General features: G+C 50.5%; 1 protein-coding gene across 1 annotated transcript in view; it reads left to right on the top strand.

Annotated features, from left to right (window-relative positions):
- Positions 1-27,500, top strand: part of LOC121843755 (serine/threonine-protein kinase SMG1-like) — a 52,578-nt gene that overhangs the window by 12,435 nt on the left and 12,643 nt on the right. The window contains exons 4-19 of the mRNA XM_042313551.1: positions 2,616-2,826; positions 4,096-4,221; positions 5,752-5,824; positions 6,370-6,467; positions 8,900-9,073; positions 10,264-10,488; positions 10,848-10,949; positions 12,404-12,703; positions 13,435-13,565; positions 14,264-14,425; positions 15,276-15,394; positions 16,687-16,774; positions 17,887-17,988; positions 19,223-19,363; positions 23,257-23,507; positions 25,576-25,772. Coding sequence (XP_042169485.1) covers positions 2,616-2,826; positions 4,096-4,221; positions 5,752-5,824; positions 6,370-6,467; positions 8,900-9,073; positions 10,264-10,488; positions 10,848-10,949; positions 12,404-12,703; positions 13,435-13,565; positions 14,264-14,425; positions 15,276-15,394; positions 16,687-16,774; positions 17,887-17,988; positions 19,223-19,363; positions 23,257-23,507; positions 25,576-25,772 — 2,500 coding nt within the window. The remainder of the gene's footprint in view (positions 1-2,615; positions 2,827-4,095; positions 4,222-5,751; positions 5,825-6,369; positions 6,468-8,899; positions 9,074-10,263; positions 10,489-10,847; positions 10,950-12,403; positions 12,704-13,434; positions 13,566-14,263; positions 14,426-15,275; positions 15,395-16,686; positions 16,775-17,886; positions 17,989-19,222; positions 19,364-23,256; positions 23,508-25,575; positions 25,773-27,500) is intronic.

Below are 27,500 nucleotides of genomic sequence, written 5' to 3'. Positions count from 1 at the left end.
TATATATATATATATATATATATATATATATATATGCATATATATATATATATATATAATAATATATATGCATGCCATATATATATATATCTATATAGTAATAATATATGCATGCCTCTCTCTCTCTCTCTCTCTCTCTCTCCTCTCTCCTCCTCTCTCTCTCTCTCTCTCCCCTGCCTCTCCTCTCTCTCTCTCTCTCTCTCTCCTGCCTCTCCTCTCTATCTCTCTCTCTCTCCCCTGCCTCTCCTCTCTCTGGTCTCTCTCCCCTGTCCTCTCCTCTCTCTCTCTCTCCCCTGCCTCTCCTCTCTCTCTCTCTCCTGCCTCTCCTCTCTCTCTCTCTCTGCCTCTCCTCTCTCTCTCTCTCCCCCTGCCTCTCCTCTCTCTCTCTCTCTCCCCTGCCTCTCTCTCTCTCTCTCTCTCCCCTGCCTCTCTCTCTCTCTCTCTCTCTCCCCTGCCTCTCCTCTCTCTCTCTCTCTCTCTCCCCCTCTCTCTCTCTCTCCTCTCTCTCTCCCCTGCCTCTCCTCTCTCTCTCTCTCTCCCCCTGGAAAATCTCCCTCTCTCTCTCTCTCTCTCTCCCCTGCCCTATATATCTCTCTCTCTCTCCCCTGCCTCTATATTCCTATCTCTCTCCCCTGCCTCTATATATAGTCTCTCTGCTATGTATGTGCCTCTCCTCTATCTATATATCTCCCCTGCATCTCTGTATCTCTTGGTCTCCCCTGTCATGCATCTCCTCTAATATCTCTCTCTGCCTCTCCTCTCTCTCTCTCTCTCCCCTGCCTCTCCTCTCTCTCTCTCTCTCTCTCTCTCCTCCTCTCTCTCTCTCTCTAATATGCCTCTCTCTCTCTCTCTCTCCCCTGCCTCTGTCCTCCTCTCTCTCTCCCTCTCTCTCTCCTCTTTCTCTCTCCTGCCTCTCACTCTCTCTCTCTCTCTCTCCTCTCTGCCTCTACTACATCTCTCTCTCTCCCTCTACCTCTCCTCTCTCTCTCTCTCTCCTGCCTCTCCTCTCTCTCTGCATCTCCTGCCTCTCTCTCTCTCTCTCTCTGTCTGCCATCTCTATCTCTCTCTCTGTATCTCCCCCTGCCTCTCCCCCACCTCCTCTATTATCTCCCTGCCTCTACCTCTCTCTCTCTCTCTATTCTCTCTCCTCTCTCTCCTCTCTCTCTCTCTCCTCTCTCTCTCTCTCTCTCTCTCTCTCCCCTGCCTCTCCTCTCTAATCTCTCTCTCCCTGCCTCTCCTCTCTCTCTCTCTCTCCCCCTGCCCCTCTCCTCTCCCCTCTCTCTCTCTCCCTGTGTCTCTCCTCTACATCTCTCTACATCTCTCTCTCCCTGCCTCTCCTCTCCTCTCTCTCTCTCATAATAATGCCTCTCCTCTCTCTCTCTCTCTCTCTCCCTCTCCTCTCTCTCTCTCCCCCTCTCCCTCTCTCTCTCTCCCTGCCTCTCCTCTCTCTCTCTCTCTCTCTCCCCTGCCTCTCCTCTCCTCTCTCTCTCTCTCTCTCTCCCTCTCTCTCCTCTCTGTCTCTCTCTCTCTCCCCTGCCTCTCCTCTCTCTCTCTCTCTCTCCCCCTCTCTCTCTCTCTCCCCTCTCTCTCTCTCTGCCCTCCTCTCTCTCTCTCCTCTCCTCCCCTCTCTCTCTCTCCCCTCTCTCTCTCTCTCCTCTCTCTCTCTCCCTCTGCCTCTCCTCTCTCTCTCTCTCTCTGCCTCTCTCCCCTCTCTCTCTCTCTCTCCCCTGCCTCTCCTCTCTCTCTCCCCTGCCTCTCCTCTCTCTCTCTCCCCTGCCTCCTCTCTCTCTCTCCCCTGCCTCTCTCCTCTATCTCTCTCTCCCCTGCCTCTCCTCTCTCTCTCTCTGCCTCTCCTCTCTCTCTCTCTCTCTCCTGCCTCTCCCTCTCTCTCTCTCCCTCTCCTCTCCTCTCTCTCTCTCCTGCCTCTCCTGCTCTCCCCTCTCCTCTCTCTCTCTCTCCTGCCTCTCCTCTCTCTCTCTCTCCCTGCCTCTCCCTCTCTCTCTCTCTCTCTCCCCTGCCTCTCCTGCCTCTCTCTCTCTCTCTCTCTCTCTCCCCTGCCTCTCTCTCTCTCCCCTCCTCTCTCTCTCTCTCTCTCCCCTGCCTCTCCTCTCTCTCTCTCTCTCTCCCCTGCCTCTCCTCTCTCTCTCTCTCTCTCTCTCTCCCATGCCTCTCCTCTCTCTCTCTCTCTCTCTCCCCTGCCTCTCCTCTCTCTCTCTCTCTCTCTCCCCTGCCTCTCCTCTCTCTCTCTCTCTCTCCTCCCTGCCTCTCCTCTCTCTCTCTCTCTCTCCCCTGCCTGCTCTAATCTATATATATCCCCTATCTCCTATCTAAATATCTATCTAATAATATCTAATCTCTCTCCTCTGCCTCTAATATCTATCTCTCTATATATAATATGCCTAATAATATATCTATCTATCTATATGTCCCTGCCTCTCCTCTATATATATATATATCTCTATATGATATCTCTCTCTCTCTCTGTATATCTCTCTCTCTGTCTCTCTGTCTCTCTCTCTCTCTCTCTCTGTCTCTCTGTCTCTCTGTCTCTCTGTCTCTGTCTCTCTCTGTCTCTCTCTCTCTGTCTCTCTCTCTCTGTCTCTCTCCTGTAGCAGTAAGCTGCTGTCAGAGCTGCGTCAGGAAGCAGCGGTGTGCCTGGGTCTCCTGTGCACCGCTCTGAGCTATGAAACAGAGCGCATCTTCAAGTGGATGTTTGTCAAGTTCAGCTCCAGCACCCGGGACGAGGTCAGGCTGCTGTACCTGGTGGCAGCGTGCCGAGCCCTGGAGGCAGCCGGGGAGAGGAAGGCCTTCTCACCTGTCATGCAGGTAGGAGGAACCAGGGCCTCGTTCATAGTGTCTCACAGTAGGAGGAACCAGGGCCCCGTTCATAGTGTCTCACAGTAGGAGGAACCAGGGCCCCGTTCATAGTGTCTCACAGTAGGAGGAACCAGGGCCCCGTTCATAGTGTCTCACAGTTGGAGGAACCAGGGCCCGTTCATAGTGTCTCACAGTAGGAGGAACCAGGGCCCCGTTCATAGTGTCTCACAGTAGGAGGAACCAGGGCCCCGTTCATAGTGTCTCACAGTTGGAGGAACCAGGGCCCGTTCATAGTGTCTCACAGTAGGAGGAACCAGGGCCCGTTCATAGTGTCTCACAGTAGGAGGAACCAGGGCCCCGTTCATAGTATCTCACAGTAGGAGGAACCAGGGCCCCGTTCATGGTGTCTCACAGTAGGAGGAACCAGGGCCCCGTTCATAGTGTCTCACAGTAGGAGGAACCAGGGCCCCGTTCATAGTATCTCACAGTAGGAGGAACCAGGGCCCCGTTCATGGTGTCTCACAGTAGGAGGAACCAGGGCCCTGTTCATGGTGTCTCACAGTAGGAGGAACCAGGGCCCCGTTCATGGTATCTCACAGTAGGAGGAACCAGGGCCCTGTTCATGGTGTCTCACAGTAGGAGGAACCAGGACCCTGTTCATAGTGTCTCACAGTAGGAGGAACCAGGACCCTGTTCATAGTGTCTCACAGTAGGAGGAACCAGGACCCTGTTCATAGTATCTCACAGTAGGAGGAACCAGGGCCCTGTTCATAGTATCTCACAGTAGGAGGAACCAGGACCCTGTTCATAGTATCTCACAGTAGGAGGAACCAGGACCCTGTTCATAGTGTCTCACAGTAGGAGGAACCAGGACCCTGTTCATAGTATCTCACAGTAGGAGGAACCAGGACCCTGTTCATAGTATCTCACAGTAGGAGGAACCAGGACCCTGTTCATAGTGTCTCACAGTAGGAGGAACCAGGGCCCTGTTCATAGTGTCTCACAGTAGGAGGAACCAGGGCCCTGTTCATAGTGTCTCACAGTAGGAGGAACCAGGACCCTGTTCATAGTGTCTCACAGTAGGAGGGCTGACTTGGGATCATTTTGACCTTTTTAGATCACAATTAATAAGATGACATTGACGTTGCCTGATCCTAGATCAGCACTCGTACCCTGATACGTTTTTGTTATAAGGCCCAGGGTTGTTGTTAGGGACGGTTACGTTGAGAGAGGGGCAGGGTGGGTAACTGACCGTGTGGCGGCCATGTTTTGTGTCAGCTGGTGATGAGTAGCCTGCAGTCCATCCTGGAGAACCTGGACACGCCGGAGCTGCTGTGTCAGAGCGTCCGCTGTATCCTGCAGGTGGCCCGCTGCTACCCACACGTCTTCAGCACCAACTTCAGAGTGAGTGGCAACACACACACACACCACACACACACCACACACACACCCACACAGCACCAACTTCAGAGTGAGTGGCAACACACACACAACACACACACACACACATGTCTTCAGCACCAACTTCAGAGTGAGTGGCAACACACACACACACACACACACACACACACACACACACCCACATGTCTTCAGCACCAACTTCAGAGTGGTGGCAACACACACACACACACACAACACACACACACACGTCTTCAGCACCAACTTCAGAGTGAGTGGCACACACACACACACACGTCTTCAGCACCAACTTCAGAGTGGTGGCAACACACACACACAACACACACACACACACACACGTCTTCAGCACCAACTTCAGAGTGGTGGCAACACACACACACAACACACACACACACACACACACCCACATGTCTTCAGCACCAACTTCAGAGTGAGTGGCAACACACACACAACACACACACACACACACACACGTCTTCAGCACCAACTTCAGAGTGAGTGGCAACACACACACACACACACACACGTCTTCAGCACCAACTTCAGAGTGGTGGCAACACACACACAACACACACACACACACACACACACACACGTCTTCAGCACCAACTTCAGAGTGAGTGGCAACACACACACACACACACACACACCCACATGTCTTCAGCACCAACTTCAGAGTGGTGGCAACACACACACGCACACACACACCACACACACATACCACACACACACACACACGTCTTCAGCACCAACTTCAGAGTGAGTGGCAGCACACACACACACACACACACACACACACACACACACGTCTTCAGCACCAACTTCAGAGTGAGTGGCAACATACACACACCCACACGTCTTCAGCACCAACTCGCTCCCTCTGTCTCTACCTCGTCTCCTACTGCCTGGTTCGCTCCCTCTCTCTCTACCTCGTCTCCTCCTGCCTGGTTCTCTCCCTCTGTCTCTACCTCGTCTCCTACTGCCTGGTTCTCTCCCTCTGTCTCTACCTCGTCTCCTCCTGCCTGGTTCTCTCCCTCTGTCTCTACCTCGTCTCCTCCTGCCTGGTTCTCTCCCTCTGTCTCTACCTCGTCTCCTACTGCCTGGTTCTCTCCCTCTCCCTCTACCTCGTCTCCTCCTGCCTGGTTCGCTCCCTCTCTCTCTACCTCGTCTCCTACTGCCTGGTTCGCTCCCTCTCTCTCTACCTCGTCTCCTACTGCCTGGCTCGCTCCCTCTCTACCTCGTCTCCTACTGCCTGGTTCTCTCCCTCTGTCTCTACCTCGTCTCCTCCTGCCTGGTTCTCTCCCTCTGTCTCTACCTCGTCTCCTCCTGCCTGGTTCTCTCCCTCTGTCTCTACCTCGTCTCCTCCTGCCTGGTTCTCTCCCTCTCCCTCTACCTCGTCTCCTCCTGCCTGGTTCTCTCCCTCTCTCTCTCTACCAGCAGGTCTTCTTAATGTCCCCCAGAGTGTCTACAGTGAAGTATGTGTGTTCTGTTGACCTTGCCTGTTGTGTGTGACAGGATACGGTGGATATCTTGGTGGGCTGGCACATTGACCACACACAGAAACAGTCTCTGACTCAGCAGGTCTCAGGTGAGTAGACACACACGTTTTCCATCTTCCTCTTAGTATAGAATATAATCAGAATTCAGTGGGGTTGGACAGATTTCTGCAAGTCTGTGGTTGACATCAGTGTATGTTTTACACCAGGCTTGTCATGGGGGATCCAATCAGGCCCGCAAAGGTGGTTTGAGTTAAACTCCATATAGTTTAAATGGATTAAAACCAATTGGGAACTGATTATGGACCGATATTCATAGTTTATTGGCAGTCAAGGACCATCAAATTCGAAACACTATCAATAGTGGAGTCATTTCCTGGAAATGGACTGCAAGGACATAATAAGTAGAGTGCAGCCATCCGGACATCTCTAAACACCGAATACGGACCCTGGGGCAAAATGAGTTGGATCCTGGGGCAAAATGAGTTGGACCCTGGGGCAAAATGAGTTGGACCCTGGGGCAAAATGAGTTGGACACCTCTGGTTTTACACAAGTCAACTGTGTGTGAACTGTGTGTGTGTGAACTGTGTGTGTGTGAACTGTGTGTGTGTGTGTGAACTGTGTGTGTGTGTGCAGGCTGGCTGCAGAGCCTGGAACAGTTCTGGGTAGCAGACCTGACCTTCTCCACCACGCTGTTGGGACAGTTTCTAGAGGACATGGAGGCCTACGCAGAGGTCAGTAACACCACTACACACACACACACACACAATGTGGCCAGTTTATTAGGTACACCTGGTGCCTCCTTTGCCTCCCCAACAGCTAGAATTCTTCTGGGCATGGAAATGTTGCTCAATTGGGATCAAGGGACCTACCGTGTGCCAGTAAAACATTCCCCACACCATTACACCACCACCAGCCTGTACCGTTGGCACCAGGCAGAATGGATCCATGGACTCATGCTTGTCACATCAGGAACCGGGATTGTTGGACCAGGCAATGTTTTCCTCTCTTCAATTGTCCAGTGTTCGTGTTCCCAATGGAGACACTTACTTGTTTTTATCTGGCGTGCGTTCTAGACACTGGCGTGCGTTCTAGACGCTGGCGTGCGTGAAAAGCCCAGGAGGGCAGACGTTTCTGAGATACTGGAACGGGCACGCCTGGCACCGGCGATCACACCACGCTCAGTCGCTTAGGTCACTGGTTCTGCCTGTTTTATAACGTTGAAAAGGACAGTAACTGACTGCCTCTGTGTGTTTTATATAACAAGCCACGTCTCACCGTCTGTAGGCACAAACCGGGGGGTGTGTACCTAATAAACTGGCCATTATGTGTATACACACACACTACGCTATTACATGGATGTCTATGCGAAGGTAACGGTGTTCCCCTGTTACAGTAGAACTTCAGCGATACGGACTGACCAGCCATCCAAACTAGCAGTAGAACTTCAGCGATACGGACTGACCAGCCATCCAAACTAGCAGTAGAACTTCAGCGATACGGACTGACCAGCCATCCAAACTAGCAGTAGAACTTCAGCGATACGGACTGACCAGCCATCCAAACTAGCAGTAGAACTTCAGCGATACGGACTGACCAGCCATCCAAACTAGCATTAGAACTTCAGCGATATGGACTGACCAGCCATCCAAACTAGCAGTAGAAGGCTACAGGCAAACATGCAGTATTCATACCCCTTGACTTATTCCACGTACAATAACCCATAATGACAGGGAAAAACATGTTTTTAGAAATGGTTGCAAATGTATTGTAAATAACGTAGATATCTCATTTACATAAGTATTCACATCCCGGGTCAATACTTTGTAGAAGCTCCTTTGGCGGCGATTACGGCTGTGAGTCTTTCTGGTTGTGTCTGAATCTGTTGTGAGTCATCCTGGGTGTGTCTGAATCTGTTGTGAGTCATCCTGGGTGTGTCTGAATCTGTTGTGAGTCATCCTGGGTGTGTCTGAATCTGTTGTGAGTCATCCTGGGTGTGTCTGAATCTGTTGTGAGTCATCCTGGTTGTGTCTGAATCTGTTGTGAGTCATCCTGGGTGTGTCTGAATCTGTTGTGAGTCATCCTGGGTGTGTCTGAATCTGTTGTGAGTCATCCTGGGTGTGTCTGAATCTGTTGTGAGTCATCCTGGGTGTGTCTGAATCTGTTGTGAGTCATCCTGGGTGTGTCTGAATCTGTTGTGAGTCATCCTGGGTGTGTCTGAATCTGTTGTGAGTCATCCTGGGTGTGTCTGAATCTGTTGTGAGTCATCCTGGGTGTGTCTGAATCTGTTGTGAGTCATCCTGGGTGTGTCTGAATCTGTTGTGAGTCATCCTGGGTGTGTCTGAATCTGTTGTGAGTCATCCTGGGTGTGTCTGAATCTGTTGTGAGTCATCCTGGGTGTGTCTGAATCTGTTGTGAGTCATCCTGGGTGTGTCTGAATCTGTTGTGAGTCATCCTGGGTGTGTCTGAATCTGTTGTGAGTCATCCTGGGTGTGTCTGAATCGGTTGTGAGTCATCCTGGGTGTCTGAATCGGTTGTGAGTCATCCTGGGTGTCTGAATCGGTTGTGAGTCATCCTGGGTGTGTCTGAATCGGTTGTGAGTCATCCTGGGTGTGTCTGAATCGGCTGTGAGTCATCCTGGGTGTGTCTGAATCTGTTGTGAGTCATCCTGGGTGTGTCTGAATCAGCTGGGAGTCATCCTGGGTGTGTCTGAATCAGCTGGGAGTCATCCTGGGTGTGTCTGAATCAGCTGGGAGTCATCCTGGGTGTGTCTGAATCAGCTGGGAGTCATCCTGGGTGTGTCTGAATCAGCTGGGAGTCATCCTGGGTGTGTCTGAATCAGCTGGGAGTCATCCTGGGTGTGTCTGAATCAGCTGGGAGTCATCCTGGGTGTGTCTGAATCTGTTGTGAGTCATCCTGGGTGTGTCTGAATCAGCTGGGAGTCACCCTGGGTGTGTCTGAATCAGCTGGGAGTCACCCTGGGTGTGTCTGAATCAGCTGGGAGTCACCCTGGGTGTGTCACCACAACATGTAGAATAAGTCTAGGGGTCTGAATACACTGTGTTTCAGTGGAACATGTTGGTGTCGCTGACATCCTGTTGTATTAACATTACATTTGAAATGTCATGAACAAATCTATAGACTTCCTGTCCCACGTTGTCTCCAGGACCTGGGTCACGTGGGTTCTGGCGAGGCGGTCGACGAGGACATCCCTCCTCCCACGGTGTCTCTGCCCAAACTGGCCGCTCTGCTGAGGGTGTTCAGCACCGTGGTGCGCTGCATCGGACAGCGCTTCAACCCCATTAGAGGACCGCCCATCACACAGGCATACGTCTCTGATGTAAGGAGAGAGACACACACACACACACCCATCACACAGGCATACGTCTCTGATGTAAGGAGAGAGACACACACACACACACCCATCACACAGGTATACGTGCTCTGATGTACAGAGAGACACACACACACATCACACACACCCATCACACAGGTATACGTCTCTGATGTACAGAGAGACACACACACACACACACCATCCCACACAGGCATACGTCTCTGATGTACAGAGACACACACACACACACACACCCATCACACAGGTATACGGCTCTGATGTACAGAGAGACACACACACACATCACACACACCCATCACACAGGCATACGTCTCTGACGTAAGGAGAGACACACACACACCCATCACACAGGCATACGTCTCTGATGTAAGGAGAGAGACACACACACACACACCCATCACACAGGTATACGGCTCTGATGTACAGAGAGACACACACACACATCACACACACCCATCACACAGGCATACGTCTCTGACGTACAGAGAGACACACACACACCCATCACACAGGCATACGTCTCTGACACACACACACACCCATCACACAGGCATACGTCTCTGATGTAAGGAGAGAGACACACACACCCATCACACAGGCATACGTCTCTGATGTAAGGAGAGACACACACACACACACACACACATCCACCACAGGCATACGTCTCTGATGTAAGGAGAGACACACACACACACACACACACACACACACACACACACACACACATCACAGGCATATCTCTGTAAGGCGAGATAGGTAGGAAGACACACAGACTCTCGTAATTAACCAGGCATATGTCACAGATATCATTTGTTCCCAACACAACCTTACATCCTCCCTCTCTCCTTACTCCCTCTCTCCTTACTCCCTCTCTCCTTACTCCCTCTCTCCTTACTCCCTCTCTCCTTACTCCCTTTCTCCTTACTCCCTCTCTCCTTACTCCCTTTCTCCTTACTCCCTTTCTCCTTACTCCCTTTCTCCTTACTCCCTCTCTCCTTACTCCCTCTCTCCTTACTCCCTCTCTCCTTACTCCCTCTCTCCTTACCTCCTTCCTCCCTCTACTCCCTCTCTCCTTCCTCCCTCTTTCCTTCCTCCCTCTTTCCTTCCTCCCTCTCTCCTTCCTCCCTCTCTCCTTCCTCCTTCCTCACTCTCTCCTTCCTCCCTTTCTCCAGGTTTTGAACCGGGTGTTGGCGTGCGTGTCGACGGCCAAGCAGGTGTTGTTCTCTGAGCCGGTGTTGACGGCGGGGGGGAACGAGTGTGTGTGTGTCCTGCTGGTGAGCTTGGAGCCGTCCGCACAGCTGACCGACGCCGTCATCACCTACGGTCTGGACCAGCTGGATGCCTGCCGGGCCTGTGGCCCAGAGTACAGTCTGGCCGTCCTCAGCCTCATCACGTTGGTAAGAACTGGTTCTAATACTGGTTTGCATACGCCTGAGGACTGGTTTTATATGGCCGAGGACTGTTTTTATACCGCCCGGGGACTTTTACATTTTTTTTATATACAGGTGAGAACTGGTTTAAACCGGTTACGAAGAATGTTTCCTCAAACAGCAAATTTCAGGTCTTGTGAGCAGAAACTTGAATGTTGCGTCAATATAGGCCTACATTCTGAAAAATGTTGACAATTGTATGAATGTCTGCCCGAATGCAGAGAACTGGTTGGTCATTCAACGCGTTGCCTCTCCTTCTAATAATAACCCCATATTGATTATCTGCTCCTAAAGGTCTCTTCTCTCTCTCTCTCTGTGTGTTGTAGATTGTGGACCAGATCAACACTAAGCTCCCAGCGTGGTTTGTGGAGAAGCTGCTGGCTCCGACATCACAGCTCCTGGAGCTACGCTTCAACAGGGACAGAGAGGTGGGTTTGTTTGTCAGGGGTGTGACAAATGGAAACACGTTCTTATCGTTTTAACTGAAAAGGGCATTTTAAAAAGTTAAGAAAAATGTGTAGTAGTGTGACCTATGGGGCCAATGAAGTTCCATCTACCACCGCCATAGGCTGAATCTCAAACCCAACACTTGGGCCCTAAGCCCTTTATCGAGTGGCCACTTGCTGTTGTGTTCGATTAGTGATCATTTGAGTCTGCAACAGTTTTGCCCCAAAGGAGCATTGAGACGATGCACACTGTTACAGAGATGTAATGTTAGCTAGCTAAGGATGTTGGGTTCTGATAAACACAGAGATGTAATGTTAGCTAGCTAAGGATGTTGGGTTCTGATAAACACAGATGTAATGTTAGCTAGCTAAGGATGTTGGGTTCTGATAAACAGAGAGATGTAATGTTAGCTAGCTAAGGATGTTGGGCTCTGATAAACACAGAGATGTAATGTTAGCTAGCTAAGGATGTTGGGTTCTGATAAACACAGAGATGTAATGTTAGCTAGCTAAGGATGTTGGGTTCTGATAAACACAGATGTAATGTTAGCTAGCTAAGGATGTTGGGCTCTGATAAACACAGATGTAATGTTAGCTAGCTAAGGATGTTGGGTTCTGATAAACACAGAGATGTAATGTTAGCTAGCTAAGGATGTTGGGTTCTGATAAACACAGAGATGTAATGTTAGCTAGCTAAGGATGTTGGGTTCTGATAAACACAGATGTAATGTTAGCTAGCTAAGGATGTTGGGTTCTGATAAACAGAGAGATGTAATGTTAGCTAGCTAAGGATGTTGGGTTCTGATAAACACAGAGATGTAATGTTAGCTAGCTAAGGATGTTGGGTTCTGATAAACACAGAGATGTAATGTTAGCTAGCTAAGGATGTTGGGTTCTGATAAACACAGAGATGTAATGTTAGCTAGCTAAGGATGTTGGGCTCTGATAAACACAGATGTAATGTTAGCTAGCTAAGGATGTTGGGTTCTGATAAACAGAGAGATGTAATGTTAGCTAGCTAAGGATGTTGGGCTCTGATAAACACAGAGATGTAATGTTAGCTAGCTAAGGATGTTGGGTTCTGATAAACAGAGATGTAATGTTAGCTAGCTAAGGATGTTGGGTTCTGATAAACACAGATGTAATGTTAGCTAGCTAAGGATGTTGGGTTCTGATAAACACAGAGATGTAATGTTAGCTAGCTAAGGATGTTGGGCTCTGATAAACACAGAGATGTAATGTTAGCTAGCTAAGGATGTTGGGCTCTGATAAACACAGATGTAATGTTAGCTAGCTAAGGATGTTGGGTTCTGATAAACACAGATGTAATGTTAGCTAGCTAAGGATGTTGGGCTCTCTCTCTCCAGGTGATGTCAGCAGCCCTGGGTGTTTCTGTCTGTATCTCTTCACTGACCCCCTCTGCTCTCTCTCTCCAGGTGATGTCAGCAGCCCTGGGTGTGTACCAGTCTGTTTTGAGCCTGAAGAACATCCCCATTCTGGAAGCAGCATATAAACTGGTTTTGGGAGAGATGGCCTGTGCCCTGTCCAGCCTTCTGGCACCCCTGGGCCTCTCCCCGACCCCTGGTACCCCCTCCCCGACCCCTCCACCCTTTCCCGGCATCCAGCACCCTGTCTTCGCCGCCCTCACCCTCACCCCAGAGAGGGCAGAGTTCACCCTCATCTTCAACCTGTCAGCCCTCACCACCATCGGCAACACCAAGAACTCACTCATAGGGGTATGTTGGATTACCACACACACACACACACACACACACACATTTTCTGGCCCAAATACCGAGAACTCACTCATAGGGGTATGTTACATAACACACACACTGCACTACCATCAGCAACACCAAGTAACATGACTGAACTATAACTTAAAATGTACCTCTGGCTTGTCTCTCCTCCCTCTGCCCCCCTCCCTCTCTCTGCCTCCCCTCCCTCTGCCCCCCCCTCCCTCTCTCTCTGCCCCCCTCCCCTCTGCCCCCCCTCTCTGCTGCCTCCCTCTCTCTCTGCCTCTCCCATCCCTGCTGCCCCTCTCCCTCTGCCCCTCTCCCTCTGCCCCTCTGCCCTCCCTCTGCCCCCCCTGCCTCTCCTCTGCCCCCTCTGCCTCTCCCTCTGCCCCCTCTGCCTCTGCCCCCCCTCCCTCTCTCTCTGCCTCTCCCATCCCTCTGCCCCTCTCCCTCTGCCCCTCTCCCTCTGCCCCCTCTCCCTCTGCCCCCCCTCCCTCTCTCTCTGCCTCTCCCATCCCTCTGCCCCTCTCCTCTGCCCCTCTCCCTCTGCCCCCTCTGCCTCTCCCTCTGCCCCCTCTGCCTCTCCCTCTGCCCCCTCTGCCTCTCCCTCTGCCCCCTCTGCCCCCCCTCTGCCCCTCTCCCTCTGCCCCCTCTGCCTCTCCCTCTGCCCCCTCTGCCTCTCCCTCTGCCCCTCTGCTCTCCTCTCCCTCTGCCCCCCTCCCTCTCTGTAGATGTGGGCTCTGTCTCCTACGGTGTTTGCGTTGTTGAGTCAGAACCTGATGTTGGTCCATTCTGACCTGGCCGTCTACCACCCTGCCGTACAATATGCTGTGTTGTATACCCTGTACTCACACTGTACCAGGTAACACACACTACCACCCTGCTGTTATATACCCTGTACTCACACTGTACCAGGTAACACGCACTACCACCCTGCTGTTATATACCCTGTACTCACACTGTACCAGGTAACACACACTACCACCCTGCTGTTATATACCCTGTACTCACACTGTACCAGGTAACACACACTACCACCCTGCTGTTATATACCCTGTACTCACACTGTACCAGGTAACACACACTACCACCCTGTACTCACACTGTACCAGGTAACACACACTACCACCCCCTGTACTCACACTGTACCAGGTAACACACACTACCACCCTGCTGTTATATACCCTGTACTCACACTGTACCAGGTAACACACACTACCACCCTGCTGTTATATACCCTGTACTCACACTGTACCAGGTAACACACACTACCACCCTGCTGTTATATACCCTGTACTCACACTGTACCAGGTAACACACACTACCACCCTGCTGTTATATACCCTGTACTCACACTGTACCAGGTAACACACACTACCACCCTGCTGTTATATACCCTGTACTCACACTGTACCAGGTAACACACACTACCACCCTGCTGTTATATACCCTGTACTCACACTGTACCACAAAACTTCAATCTTTTTTTAAACAGTTCACCACATTCTGTTGTCTTCTTTCAATCCTCTCTCTCTCTCGCTCTCCCCCTCTGTTTTTCAGACATGATCACTTCATCTCGTCCAGCCTGTCCTCCTCCTCCCCTTCTCTCTTTGACGGGGCGGTCATCAGCACGGTAACCACGGCAACCAGGAAACACTTCAGCACCCTGCTGTCCCTGCTGGGAGCCCTGCTGAGGAAGGAGCAGCTCTACACTGAGGCCAGGTACACACGCTATACATGTCACACACACACACAGGTGTAGTTGAACGATAACTGTGGGTGGAATTATTGTCATCAAAAGGAGACATTTTTTTACATTTCTTCAAAACCATCCAACTTGTATTATTTAATTAGTGCAGTAATGGAGCTTGTCAGCGACCCTGGATGTTTCGAGATGTTTCGAGCATTTTATAGCAAAGTTCATCCTCCGGGATGTTCATGACAAACAACAGATGTATGGAATGGGTTAGGATTCATATATAAAAGATACTAATAATTCACAGCAGACAGTATCTGCTGTAAAGACTGTCCTCATTGTGTAGAGACCAGGGTCTGGCCCCTCAACTCTATACTGGAGCCATGTCCCCTGGGGGACCCCAACTCTGTACTGGGCCATGTCCCCTGGGGGACCCCAACTCTGTACTGGAGCCATGTCCCCTGGGGGACCCAACTCTGTACTGGAGCCATGTCCCCCCCCAACTGGGGCCATGTCCCCTGGGGGACCTCCGTACTGGAGCCATGTCCCCCTGGGGGACACCAACTCCGTACTGGAGCCATGTCCCCTTGGGGGACCCCAACTCCGTACTGGAGCCATGTCCACCCCAGTACAGAAACATTACCTCAGGCTCTGGAATGTGGTATCACCCAAAGACATGGTCAATCTCCTGTCAGTGTTATAACCTCCCAGAGGCCCATCCTCCGTAGAACACACACAGATGAACGTGTTCTCAGGACCCTCTGTTCTGTTGCGTAAAACAACCATTTGATGCTATGACCGTATTATCACACAATCTTGTCATTTCTCCACCATATAACCTAACCTAGTGTGTGTGTGTGTGTCTACTCCAAACAGGAAGCTGTTGTTGACGTGGTCTCTGGAGATGTGCCTGATGATGAAGAGGTCTGATACCTACACCCCTCTCTTCTCCCTGCCCTCCTTCCACAAGTTCTGCAAGGGTCTGCTCCACAATGGTAAATACTGTTTATCTATAGAGAGGGTCTGTTCCACAACGGTAAATACTGTTTATCTATAGAGAGGGTCTGTTCCACAACGGTAAATACTGTTTATCTATAGAGAGGGTCTGTTCCACAATGGTAAATACTGTTTATCTATAGAGAGGGTCTGTTCCACAATGGTAAATACTGTTTATCTATAGAGAGGGTCTGTTCCACAATGGTAAATACTGTTTATCTATAGAGGGTCTGTTCCACAACGGTAAATACTGTATCTATAGAGAGGTCTGTTCCACAACGGTAAATACTGTTTATCTATAGAGGGGTCTGTTCCACAACGGTAAATACTGTTTATCTATAGAGAGGGTCTGTTCCACAACGGTAAATACTGTTTATCTATAGAGAGGGTCTGTTCCACAACGGTAAATACTGTTTATCTATAGAGAGGGTCTGTTCCACAATGGTAAATACTGTTTATCTATAGAGAGGGTCTGTTCCACAACGGTAAATACTGTTTATCTATAGAGAGGGTCTGTTCCACAACGGTAAATACTGTTTATCTATAGAGAGGGTCTGTTCCACAACGGGAAATACTGTTTATCTATAGAGAGGGTCTGTTCCACAACAGTAAATACTGTTTATCTATAGAGAGGGTCTGTTCCACAACGGTAAATACTGTTTATCTATAGAGAGGGTCTGTTCCACAACGGTAAATACTGTTTATCTATAGAGAGGGTCTGTTCCACAACGGTAAATACTGTATCTATAGAGAGGGTCTGTTCCAAAATACTGTGGATCTATAGAGAGGGTCTGTTCCACAACAGGAAATACTGTTTATCTATAAGAGGGTCTGTTCACAATTCTAAATACTGTTTATCTATAGAGAGGGTCTGTTCCACAACGTAAATACTGTTTATCTATAGAGAGGGTCTGTTCCTGCAACGGGAAATACTGTTTATCTATAGAGAGGTCTGTTCCACAGACCTGTAAATACTGTTTATCTATAGAGAGGGTCTGACCAAGACAGACAGACAGAAATACTGTTTATCTATAGACAGAGGGTCTGTTCCTAAATACTGTTTATCTATAGAGGAGTCTTCTATAGACAGAGGGTCTGTTCCACAACAGTAAATACTGTGGATCTATAGAGGTTAATAATCACAATGGTTCCTTAAACAGACCCAGGTGTTCAGAAATTCTAGTTGAAATATTCCTCCTGATTCTGGGGAGTCTTCCAACCAGGATTTTCAGAAACACTGAGGAATCAGGTTGTGTGTGTGTTATTGACTCTGCTCTCTGTCGGTCTGCAGCCCTGAATGAGGACCCAGTCATCTGCCTGCAGACCTGCAACAGCCTTCAGGTCATCTCCTCCTCACTCAACACAGAGCTGCTGCAGAGGTAACACAGACAGACAGACAGACAGACAGACAGACAGACAGACAGACAGACAGACAGACAGACAGACAGACAGACAGACAGACAGACAGACAGACAGACAGACAGACAGACAGACAGACCCCTTATACACACAAACAGACCCCTTATACACACACACACACAGAGACAGACAGACAGACAGACAGACCCCTTCTACACACACACACACACACACACACACACAGACAGACAGACAGACAGACAGACCCCTTATACACACACAACACACACACACACACACAGAGACAGACAGACACACAGAAAACAACCCTTCTACACACAAACACACACACACACACAGAGACAGACACACACACACCTAAACAACCCTTATACACACAAACAACACACACACACACACACAGACAGACACAAACACACACACACACACAAACACACACACACACACACAGACAGACAGACAGACACACACACACCTAAAACAACCCCTTCTACACACACACACACACAGACAGACACACACACAGACACACACACACACAGAACAGACACACAGACAGACAGACACACACACCTTCTACACACACACAGACAGACAGACACACACACAAACAACCCCTTCTACACACAAACACAACACACACACACACAGAGACAGACAGACAGACACCTAAAACAACCCCTTCTACACACTGTCAGACACCACACAGAGACAGACAAACACACCAGGTGTGTGACAGACAGACAGACAGACAGACAGAAAAACAACCCCTTCCACACACAAACACACACACACACACAGAGACAGACACACACACACCTAAAACAACCCCTTCTACACACAAACACACACACACACACACAGAGACAGACACACACACACACTCAACCCCTTCTACACACAACACACTCACACACACACACACACACCTAAAACAACCCTTCTACACACACACACACACACACACAGACAGACACACACCTAAAACAACCCCTTTACACACAACACACACACAGAGACAGACACACACACACACCTAAAACAACCCCTTCTACACAAAAGCATCAACCCAAACGTGTGTATAATGTTGTCTCTGTCCTGTGCCTCCCAGGTGTGTGGATGTGTGTCGTGTGCAGCTGGTGCACTCTGCGGTGAGGGTGAGGCAGGCGTACGGCAAGCTGCTGAGGACAATCCCTCTGGACGTGACACTCAGGTCAGCACACAACACAGACTGAACACTCTCCTCTTTCCTCAATTACTGACTGGGACTGGCTGCTCTAAGGCCTGGACCCTGTCGGTGACTGGCTGCTCTAAGGCCGGGACCCTGTCGGTGACTGGCTGCTCTAAGGCCAGGGACCCTGTCGGTGACTGGCTGCTCTAAGGCCGGGGACCCTGTCGGTGACTGGCTGCTCTAAGGCCTGGACCCTGTCGGTGACTGGCTGCTCTAAGGCCTGGACCCTGTCGGTGACTGGCTGCTCTGAGGCCGGGGACCCTGTCGGTGACTGGCTGCTCTAAGGCCTGGACCCTGTCGGTGACTGACTGCTCTGAGGCCTGGGTGACCCTGTCGGTGACTGACTGCTCTGAGGCCGGGGGGGACCCTGTCGGTGACTGACTGCTCTGAGGCCGGGGACCCTGTCGGTGACTGACTGCTCTGAGGTCGGTGACTGACTGGACCCTGTCGGTGACTGACTGCTCTGAGGCCGGGACCCTGTCGGTGACTGACTGCTCTGAGGCCGGGGACCCTGTCGGTGACTGACTGCTCTGAGGCCGGGACCCTGTCGGTGACTGACTGCTCTGAGGCCGGGGACCCTGTCGGTGACTGACTGCTCTGAGGCCGGGGACCCTGTCGGTGACTGACTGCTCTGAGGCCGGGGACCCTGTCGGTGACTGACTGCTCTGAGGCCGGGGACCCTGTCGGTGACTGACTGCTCTGAGGCCGGGGGACCCTGTCGGTGACTGACTGCTCTGAGGCCGGGGACCCTGTCGGTGACTGACTGCTCTGAGGCCGGGGACCCTGTCGGTGACTGACTGCTCTGAGGCCGGGGACCCTGTCGGTGACTGACTGCTCTGAGGCCGGGGACCCTGTCGGTGACTGACTGCTCTGAGGCCGGGGACCCTGTCGGTGACTGACTGCTCTGAGGCCGGGGACCCTGTCGGTGACTGACTGCTCTGAGGCCGGGGACCCTGTCGGTGACTGACTGCTCTGAGGCCGGGGACCCTGACTGGCTCTGAGGGGGACCCTGTCGGTGACTGACTGCTCTGAGGCCCTGGGACCCTGTCGGTGACTGACTGCTCTGAGGCCGGGGACCCTGTCGGTGACTGACTGCTCTGAGGCCCGGGACCCTGTCGGTGACTGACTGTACACTGAGAATACCAAACACTATGAACACCTTCCTCATACTGTCTTTATCTATCTGTGTGACCTTAATGTGTCTACCTCCCTGCAGTAACCACAGCCACCCAGAGATAGAGGAGATCTCCTTGGTGGTCCGTCGTCACATGAGCCGCCCCCCCAGCAGCACCTTTCACCCCCAGGACTTCAGTGACCTCATCAGCTTCATCCTCTATGGCAGCCAGCACCGCGGAGGGTAGGCTACCTGGCTCTGTTGGGGGGTCCTTCTGCTCACGTGTGTCGTGGGTCCCGTGTGCCTCAGTTGGTAGAGCATGGGGCTTATTCTTATTTTTTATCTTACCTTTATTTAACTAGGCAAGTCAGTTAAGAACAAATTCCTATTTTCAATGACTGCCTAGGAACAGTGGGTTAATTGCCTTGTTCAGAGGCAGAACGACAGATTTGTACCTTGTCAGCTCGAGGGGTTGAACTTGCAACCTTCCGGTTACTAGTCCAACGCTCTAAGGGGAAGGGGAAACTATGAAAATATAATCTCTACTGATGCAATCACTACTGTACTGTAATACATAAGAGAGTCTGATAAATGACAATGTTAATGTGTGTATCATCTGCTAACCTGTGTGTGTATCATCTGCTAACCTGTGTGTGTGTGGATATATGCTAACCTGTGTGTGTGGATATATGCTAACCTGTGTGTGTGTGGATATATGCTAACCTGTGTGTGTGTGTGGATATATGCTAACCTGTGTGTGTGGATATATGCTAACCTGTGTGTGTGTGGATATATGCTAACCTGTGTGTGTGTGGATATATGCTAACCTGTGTGTGTGTGTGGATATATGCTAACCTGTGTGTGTGTGGATATATGCTAACCTGTGTGTGTGTGTGGATATATGCTAACCTGTGTGTGTGTGTGTGTGGATATATGCTAACCTGTGTGTGTGTGTGTGGATATATGCTAACCTGTGTGTGTGTGTGTGGATATATGCTAACCTGTGTGTGTGTGTGTGGTGGATATATGCTAACCTGTGTGTGTGTGGATATATGCTAACCTGTGTGTGTGTGGATATATGCTAACCTGTGTGTGTGTGGATATATGCTAACCTGTGTGTGTGTGGATATATGCTAACCTGTGTGTGTGTGTGATATATGCTAACCTGTGTGTGTGTGTGTGTGGATATATGCTAACCTGTGTGTGGATATATGCTAACCTGTGTGTGTGTGTAACCTGTGTGTGTGTGGATATATGCTAACCTGTGTGTGTGTGTGGATATATGCTAACCTGTGTGTGTGTGTGTGTGTGTGGATATATGCTAACCTGTGTGTGTGGATATATGCTAACCTGTGTGTGTGTGTGTGGATATATGCTAACCTGTGTGTGTGGATAGATGCTAACTTGTGTGTGTGTGTGATAGATGCTAACCTGTGTGTGTGTGTGTGTGGATATATGCTAACCTGTGTGTGTGGATAGATGCTAACCTGTGTGTGTGTGTGTGTGGATAGATGCTAACCTGTGTGTGTGTGTGTGATAGATGCTAACCTGTGTGTGTGTGTGGATAGATGCTAACCTGTGTGTGTGTGTGGATAGATGCTAACCTGTGTGTGTGTGGATAGATGCTAACCTGTGTGTGTGTGGATAGATGCTAACCTGTGTGTGTGGATAGATGCTAACCTGTGTGTGTGTGGATAGATGCTAACCTGTGTGTGTGTGGATAGATGCTAACCTGTGTGTGTGTGGATAGATGCTAACCTGTGTGTGTGTGATATATGCTAACCTGTGTGTGTGTGTGTGTGGATATATGCTAACCTGTGTGTGTGGATATATGCTAACCTGTGTGTGTGGATATATGCTAACCTGTGTGTGTGGATATATGCTAACCTGTGTGTGTGGATATATGCTAACCTGTGTGTGTGTGATATATGCTAACCTGTGTGTGTGTGTGTGTGTGTGTGGATATATGCTAACCTGTGTGTGTGTGTGTGTGTGGATATATGCTAACCTGTGTGTGTGGATATATGCTAACCTGTGTGTGTGTGTGTGGATATATGCTAACCTGTGTGTGTGTGGATATATGCTAACGTGTGTGTGTGTGTGTGTGTGTGGATATATGCTAACCTGTGTGTGTGTGTGTGGATATATGCTAACCTGTGTGTGTGTGTGATATATGCTAACCTGTGTGTGTGTGTGTGGATATATGCTAACCTGTGTGTGTGTGTGTGTGGATATATGCTAACCTGTGTGTGTGTGTGGATATATGCTAACCTGTGTGTGTGTGTGTGGATATATGCTAACCTGTGTGTGTGTGTGGATATATGCTAACCTGTGTGTGTGTGTGTGTGTGTGGATATGCTAACCTGTGTGTGTGTGTGTGTGTGTGTGTGTGGATATATGCTAACCTGTGTGTGTGTGGATATATGCTAACCTGTGTGTGTGTGATATATGCTAACCTGTGTGTGTGTGGATATATGCTAACCTGTGTGTGTGTGTGTGTGTGTGGATATATGCTAACCTGTGTGTGTGGATATATGCTAACCTGTGTGTGTGTGTGGATATATGCTAACCTGTGTGTGTGGATATATGCTAACCTGTGTGTGTGATATATGCTAACCTGTGTGTGTGGATATATGCTAACCTGTGTGTGTGTGTGTGTGTGGATATATGCTAACCTGTGTGTGTGTGTGTGTGTGTGTGGATATATGCTAACCTGTGTGTGTGTGTGTGTGTGGATATATGCTAACCTGTGTGTGTGTGGATATATGCTAACCTGTGTGTGTGGATATATGCTAACCTGTGTGTGTGTGTGTGGATATATGCTAACCTGTGTGTGTGTGTGTGGATATATGCTAACCTGTGTGTGTGTGTGTGATATATGCTAACCTGTGTGTGTGTGGATATATGCTAACCTGTGTGTGTGTGTGGATATATGCTAACCTGTGTGTGTGTGTGTGTGATATATGCTAACCTGTGTGTGTGTGTGTGGATATATGCTAACCTGTGTGTGTGTGTGTGGATATATGCTAACCTGTGTGTGTGTGTGGATATATGCTAACCTGTGTGTGTGTGTGGATATATGCTAACCTGTGTGTGTGTGTGTGGATATATGCTAACCTGTGTGTGTGTGTGTGTGTGGATATATGCTAACCTGTGTGTGTGTGTGTGATATATGCTAACCTGTGTGTGTGTGTGTGGATATATGCTAACCTGTGTGTGTGTGTGGATATATGCTAACCTGTGTGTGTGGATATATGCTAACCTGTGTGTGTGGATATATGCTAACCTGTGTGTGTGTGTGTGTGGATATATGCTAACCTGTGTGTGTGTGTGTGTGTGTGGATATATGCTAACCTGTGTGTGTGTGTGTGTGGATATATGCTAACCTGTGTGTGTGTGTGTGTGGATATATGCTAACCTGTGTGTGTGTGTGTGGATATATGCTAACCTGTGTGTGTGTGTGTGGATATATGCTAACCTGTGTGTGTGTGTGTGTGTGTGTGTGGATATATGCTAACCTGTGTGTGTGTGTGTGTGTGTGTGTGGATATATGTGTGTGTGTGATATGTGTAACCTGTGTGTGTGTGTGGATATATGCTAACCTGTGTGTGTGTGTGTGTGTGTGTGATATATGCTAACCTGTGTGTGTGGATATATGCTAACCTGTGTGTGTGTGTGTGGATATATGCTAACCTGTGTGTGTGTGTGTGTGTGTGTGGATATATGCTAACCTGTGTGTGTGGATATATGCTAACCTGTGTGTGTGGATATATGCTAACCTGTGTGTGTGTGGATATATGCTAACCTGTGTGTGTGGATATATGCTAACCTGTGTGTGTGTGTGTGGATATATGCTAACCTGTGTGTGTGTGTGTGTGGTGTGGGATATATGCTAACCTGTGTGTGTGTGTGTGTGGATATATGCTAACCTGTGTGTGTGTGTGTGTGTGTGGATATATGCTAACCTGTGTGTGTGTGTGTGGATATATGCTAACCTGTGTGTGTGTGGATATATGCTAACCTGTGTGTGTGTGTGGATATATGCTAACCTGTGTGTGTGTGGATATATGCTAACCTGTGTGTGTGTGGATATATGCTAACGTGTGTTTTATCTGTTCACCTGTGTGTTCCTACAGTAAAGAACCGTGGCTGGAGCGTCTGTACCACAGCTGTCAGCGTCTGGAGAAGCGCGAGGGTGTCTCGTCAGGTCGTGAAGGGGGTGTGTGCGTCTCCGGTGCGGGTGGCGGTGTGTGTGTACCGCGTGTTCTGCTGAAGACTGAGGCCGTGCTGTGGCAGTGGGCGGTGTGGGAGGCAGCTCAGTTCACAGTGTTGTCTAAACTCCGTACCCCGCTGGGACGGGCACAGGACACCTTCCAGACCATAGAGGGTATGGGCTGTTATATACACACACACACACACACTAAAACACACACTAAAACACACACTAAAACACACACTAAAACACACACTAAAACACACACTAAAACACACACTAAAACACACTAAAACACACACACACACACTAAAACACACACACTAAAACACACTAAAACACACACACACTAAAACACACACACACTAAAACACACACACACACTAAAACACACACACACACACTAAAACACACACACACACTAAAACACACACACACTAAAACACACACACTAAAACACACACACACACACTAACACACACTAAAACACACACACACACACACACACACTAAAACACACACACACTCAGTCCAGAGTTTTGTAGCTCCGCCCCTGTAGCTCCGCCCTGTGCTCCGCCCCTGTAGCTCCGCCCCTGTAGCTCCGCCCCTGTAGCTCCGCCCCTGTAGCTCCGCCCCTGTAGCTCCGCCCCTGTAGCTCCGCCCCTGTAGCTCCGCCCCTGTAGCTCCTCCCCTGTAGCTCCTCCCTGTAGCTCCTCCCCTGTAGCTCCTCCCTGTAGCTCCGCCCCCTGTAGCTCCTCCCCTGTAGCTCCTCCCCTGTAACCTCCCCTGTAGCTCCTCCCCTGTAGCTCCTCCCCTGTAGCTCCTCCCCTGTAGCTCCTCCCCTGTAGCTCCTCCCCTGTCTCCTCCTGTAGCTCCTCCCCTGTAGCTCCTCCCCTGTAGCTCCTCCTGTAGCTCCTCCCCTGTAGCTCCTCCCCTGTAGCTCCTCCCCTGTAGCTCCTCCCCTGTAACTGCCATGTCCTGCCAGTTAAACCAGGGGTGTCAAACTCATTTTCCCTGTGAGCCACATTTTACTTTTCAGCAAGTTCCGGAGGGCCGCACTGAAAATGTTATTTCTTTCACTGTCAAAATGGTTTTGGGAATTTCCGATGCTCCCTGACTGTCTAGCTTTCAGATCGGTGATAATTCTGTTAGCCAGCTGGACACAGTCATGAAACTGTACCAAATGCAGGTCCATTATCATTTTGACACAGTTTCCATTTGGTTTGAGTCATTTGAAAGTATATTGAGCCCCCCCCCCCCTATTCCATCCAATACACATTCTGGATTTACATGTTGCCTCTTTCAAGAACATATCCTTCCCTCTCCCCTCTTCTCCCCTCCCTCCTCTCCTCCCTCCCTCCCTAACTCCTCCCCTCTCTCCTCCAGTTTTCCTCCCCTCCCTCAAACTCTCTCCTCTCCTCCCTCTCTCCTCCTCCTCCCCTCTCCTCCCTCCTCTTTTCAGCCTCCCTCTCTCCTCCCTCCCTCTCTCTCCTCCCTGTCTATCCCTTCTTTCACTGTCAAAATGGTTTCCCCTCCCTCCCTCTCTCCTCCCCTGTCTCCCTTTCCTCCCCTCCCTCCCTCTCTCCTCCCAGCTCCCACCCTCCTCCCCTGTCCAAATCCCCTCCATCCCTCTCTCTCCCCTTTCCATTTGGTTTCCCCTCCCTTCTCCTCCCCTATCCCTCTCTCCCCCTATTCCCTCCTATCCACATTCTGGATCTTCCATGTTCCTCTTTCAAGAACCTCCCTCCTCCTCCTCCCCTCCTCCCTCTTCTCCCCTCCCTCCTCTTCTCCTCCCCTCCCTCCCTCTCTCCTCCCTCTCTCCTCCCCTCTTTCCTCCCTCCCTCTCTCCTCCCTCTCCTCCCTCTCCCCTCCCTCCCTCCTCCCCTCCCTCTCTCCTCCCCTCCCTCCCTCCCTTTCTCTCCCCTCCTCCTCTCTCCTCCCTCCCTCCCTCCCTCCCTCTCCCTCCCCTCCCTCCCCTCCCTCTCCCTCCCTCTCCTCCCTCCCTCCCTCCCTCTCTCTCCTCCCTCCCTCCCTCTCCCTCTCTCCTCCCTCCCTCTCTCCTCTCCCTCTCCTCCTCCCCTCCCTCTCCCTCCCCTCTCTCCTCCCCTCTCTCCTCCCCCCTCTCCTCTTCCCTCCTCCTCCTCTCTCCTCCCTCTCCTCCCCTCTCTCCTCTCTCCTCCCCTCTCTCCCTCTCTCCCTCTCTCCTCTCTCCCTCTCTCCCTCTCTCCTCCCTCCTCTCCAGGTATAATCCGCAGCCTGGCGGCCCACAGTCTGAACACTGAACAGGAGCTCAGCCAATGGAGCGGCGGCGACACAGGCAGCGGTCACCATAGCAACCAGCTGCGTCTGGCGCTGCTCCTGCAGTTCCTGGAAAACCTGGAGAAACTGATGTACAACGCCTACGAGGGCTGTGCCAACGCTCTGACCGCTCCGCCCAAGGTACACACATACACATACACATACACATACACATACACCTACACACACACACCTACACACACACACACCTACACACCTACACACACACACCTACACACACACCCTACACACACACACTACACACACACACCTACACACACACACACCTACACACCTACACACACCTACACACCTACACACCTACACACACACACACACCCTACACACACCTACACACACACACCTACACACACACACACTACACACACACCTACACACACACCTACACACACACCTACACACACACACCTACACACACACCTACACACACCCTACACACACACACCTACACTACACACACCTACACACACTGCACACCTACACACCTACACACACCTACACACCTACACACACACCTACACACCTACACACACACCTACACACACACACCTACACACACACCTACACACACACACCTACACACACACACCTACCTACACCTACACCTACACACCTACACACACCCTACACACCTACACACACCTACACACACACACCTACACACACACACCTACACACACACACCTACACACACCTACGCACCTACACCTACACACGCACACACCTACACACGCACACACCTACACACACACACACCTACACACGCACACACCTACACACGCACACACCTACACACACCTACACCTACACACACCTACACACACACACCTACACCTACACCTACACACACACCTACACACACACACACACCTACACACCACACACCTACACACGCACCTACACCCACACACCTACACACACCTACACACCTACCTACACGCGCACACACACACCTACACACACGCACACACACACCTACACACACACACACACCTACACACACACACACACACACACCTGCACACGCACACACACACCTGCACACACACCTACACACACACACACACCTACACACACACACACACACACACCTACACACCACACACCTACACACACACCACACCTACACACCACACACCTACACACACACACACCTACACACACACCTACACACACACACACCTACACACACACACACACCTACACACGCACGCACACCTACACACGCACGCACACACACCCTACACACGCACACACCTACCTGCACGCACACCTACACACACACCTACACACACACACACCACACCTACACACACACACACACACACCTACACACACACCTACACACGCACACCTACACACGCACACACCTACACACCTGCACTACACACCTACACACACACGCACCTACACACGCACACACACCTACACACGCACACCTACACACGCACACACCTACACACGCACACACACACACCTACACACGCACACACACCTACACACACCTACACACACACGCACACACACCTACACACGCACACACACACACCGCACACACCTACACACGCACACACCTACACACGCACCACCTACACACACCTACACACACCTACACACGCACACACCTACACACGCACACACCTACCTACACACCTACACACGCACACACCTACACACCTACACCTGCACACACACCTGCACACACCTACACACACGCACACCTACACCTACACACCTACACACACCTACACCTACACACACCTACACACTACACACACCCTACCCTACACCCTACACCTACACACACACCTACACCCCTACACCTACACACACCCCTACACACACACA

This window comes from Oncorhynchus tshawytscha, unplaced genomic scaffold (assembly GCF_018296145.1).
Source record: "Oncorhynchus tshawytscha isolate Ot180627B unplaced genomic scaffold, Otsh_v2.0 Un_contig_1883_pilon_pilon, whole genome shotgun sequence".
NCBI classification, from domain to species: Eukaryota; Metazoa; Chordata; class Actinopteri; order Salmoniformes; family Salmonidae; genus Oncorhynchus; species Oncorhynchus tshawytscha.
This window is presented reverse-complemented; position numbering and strand designations above follow the sequence as displayed.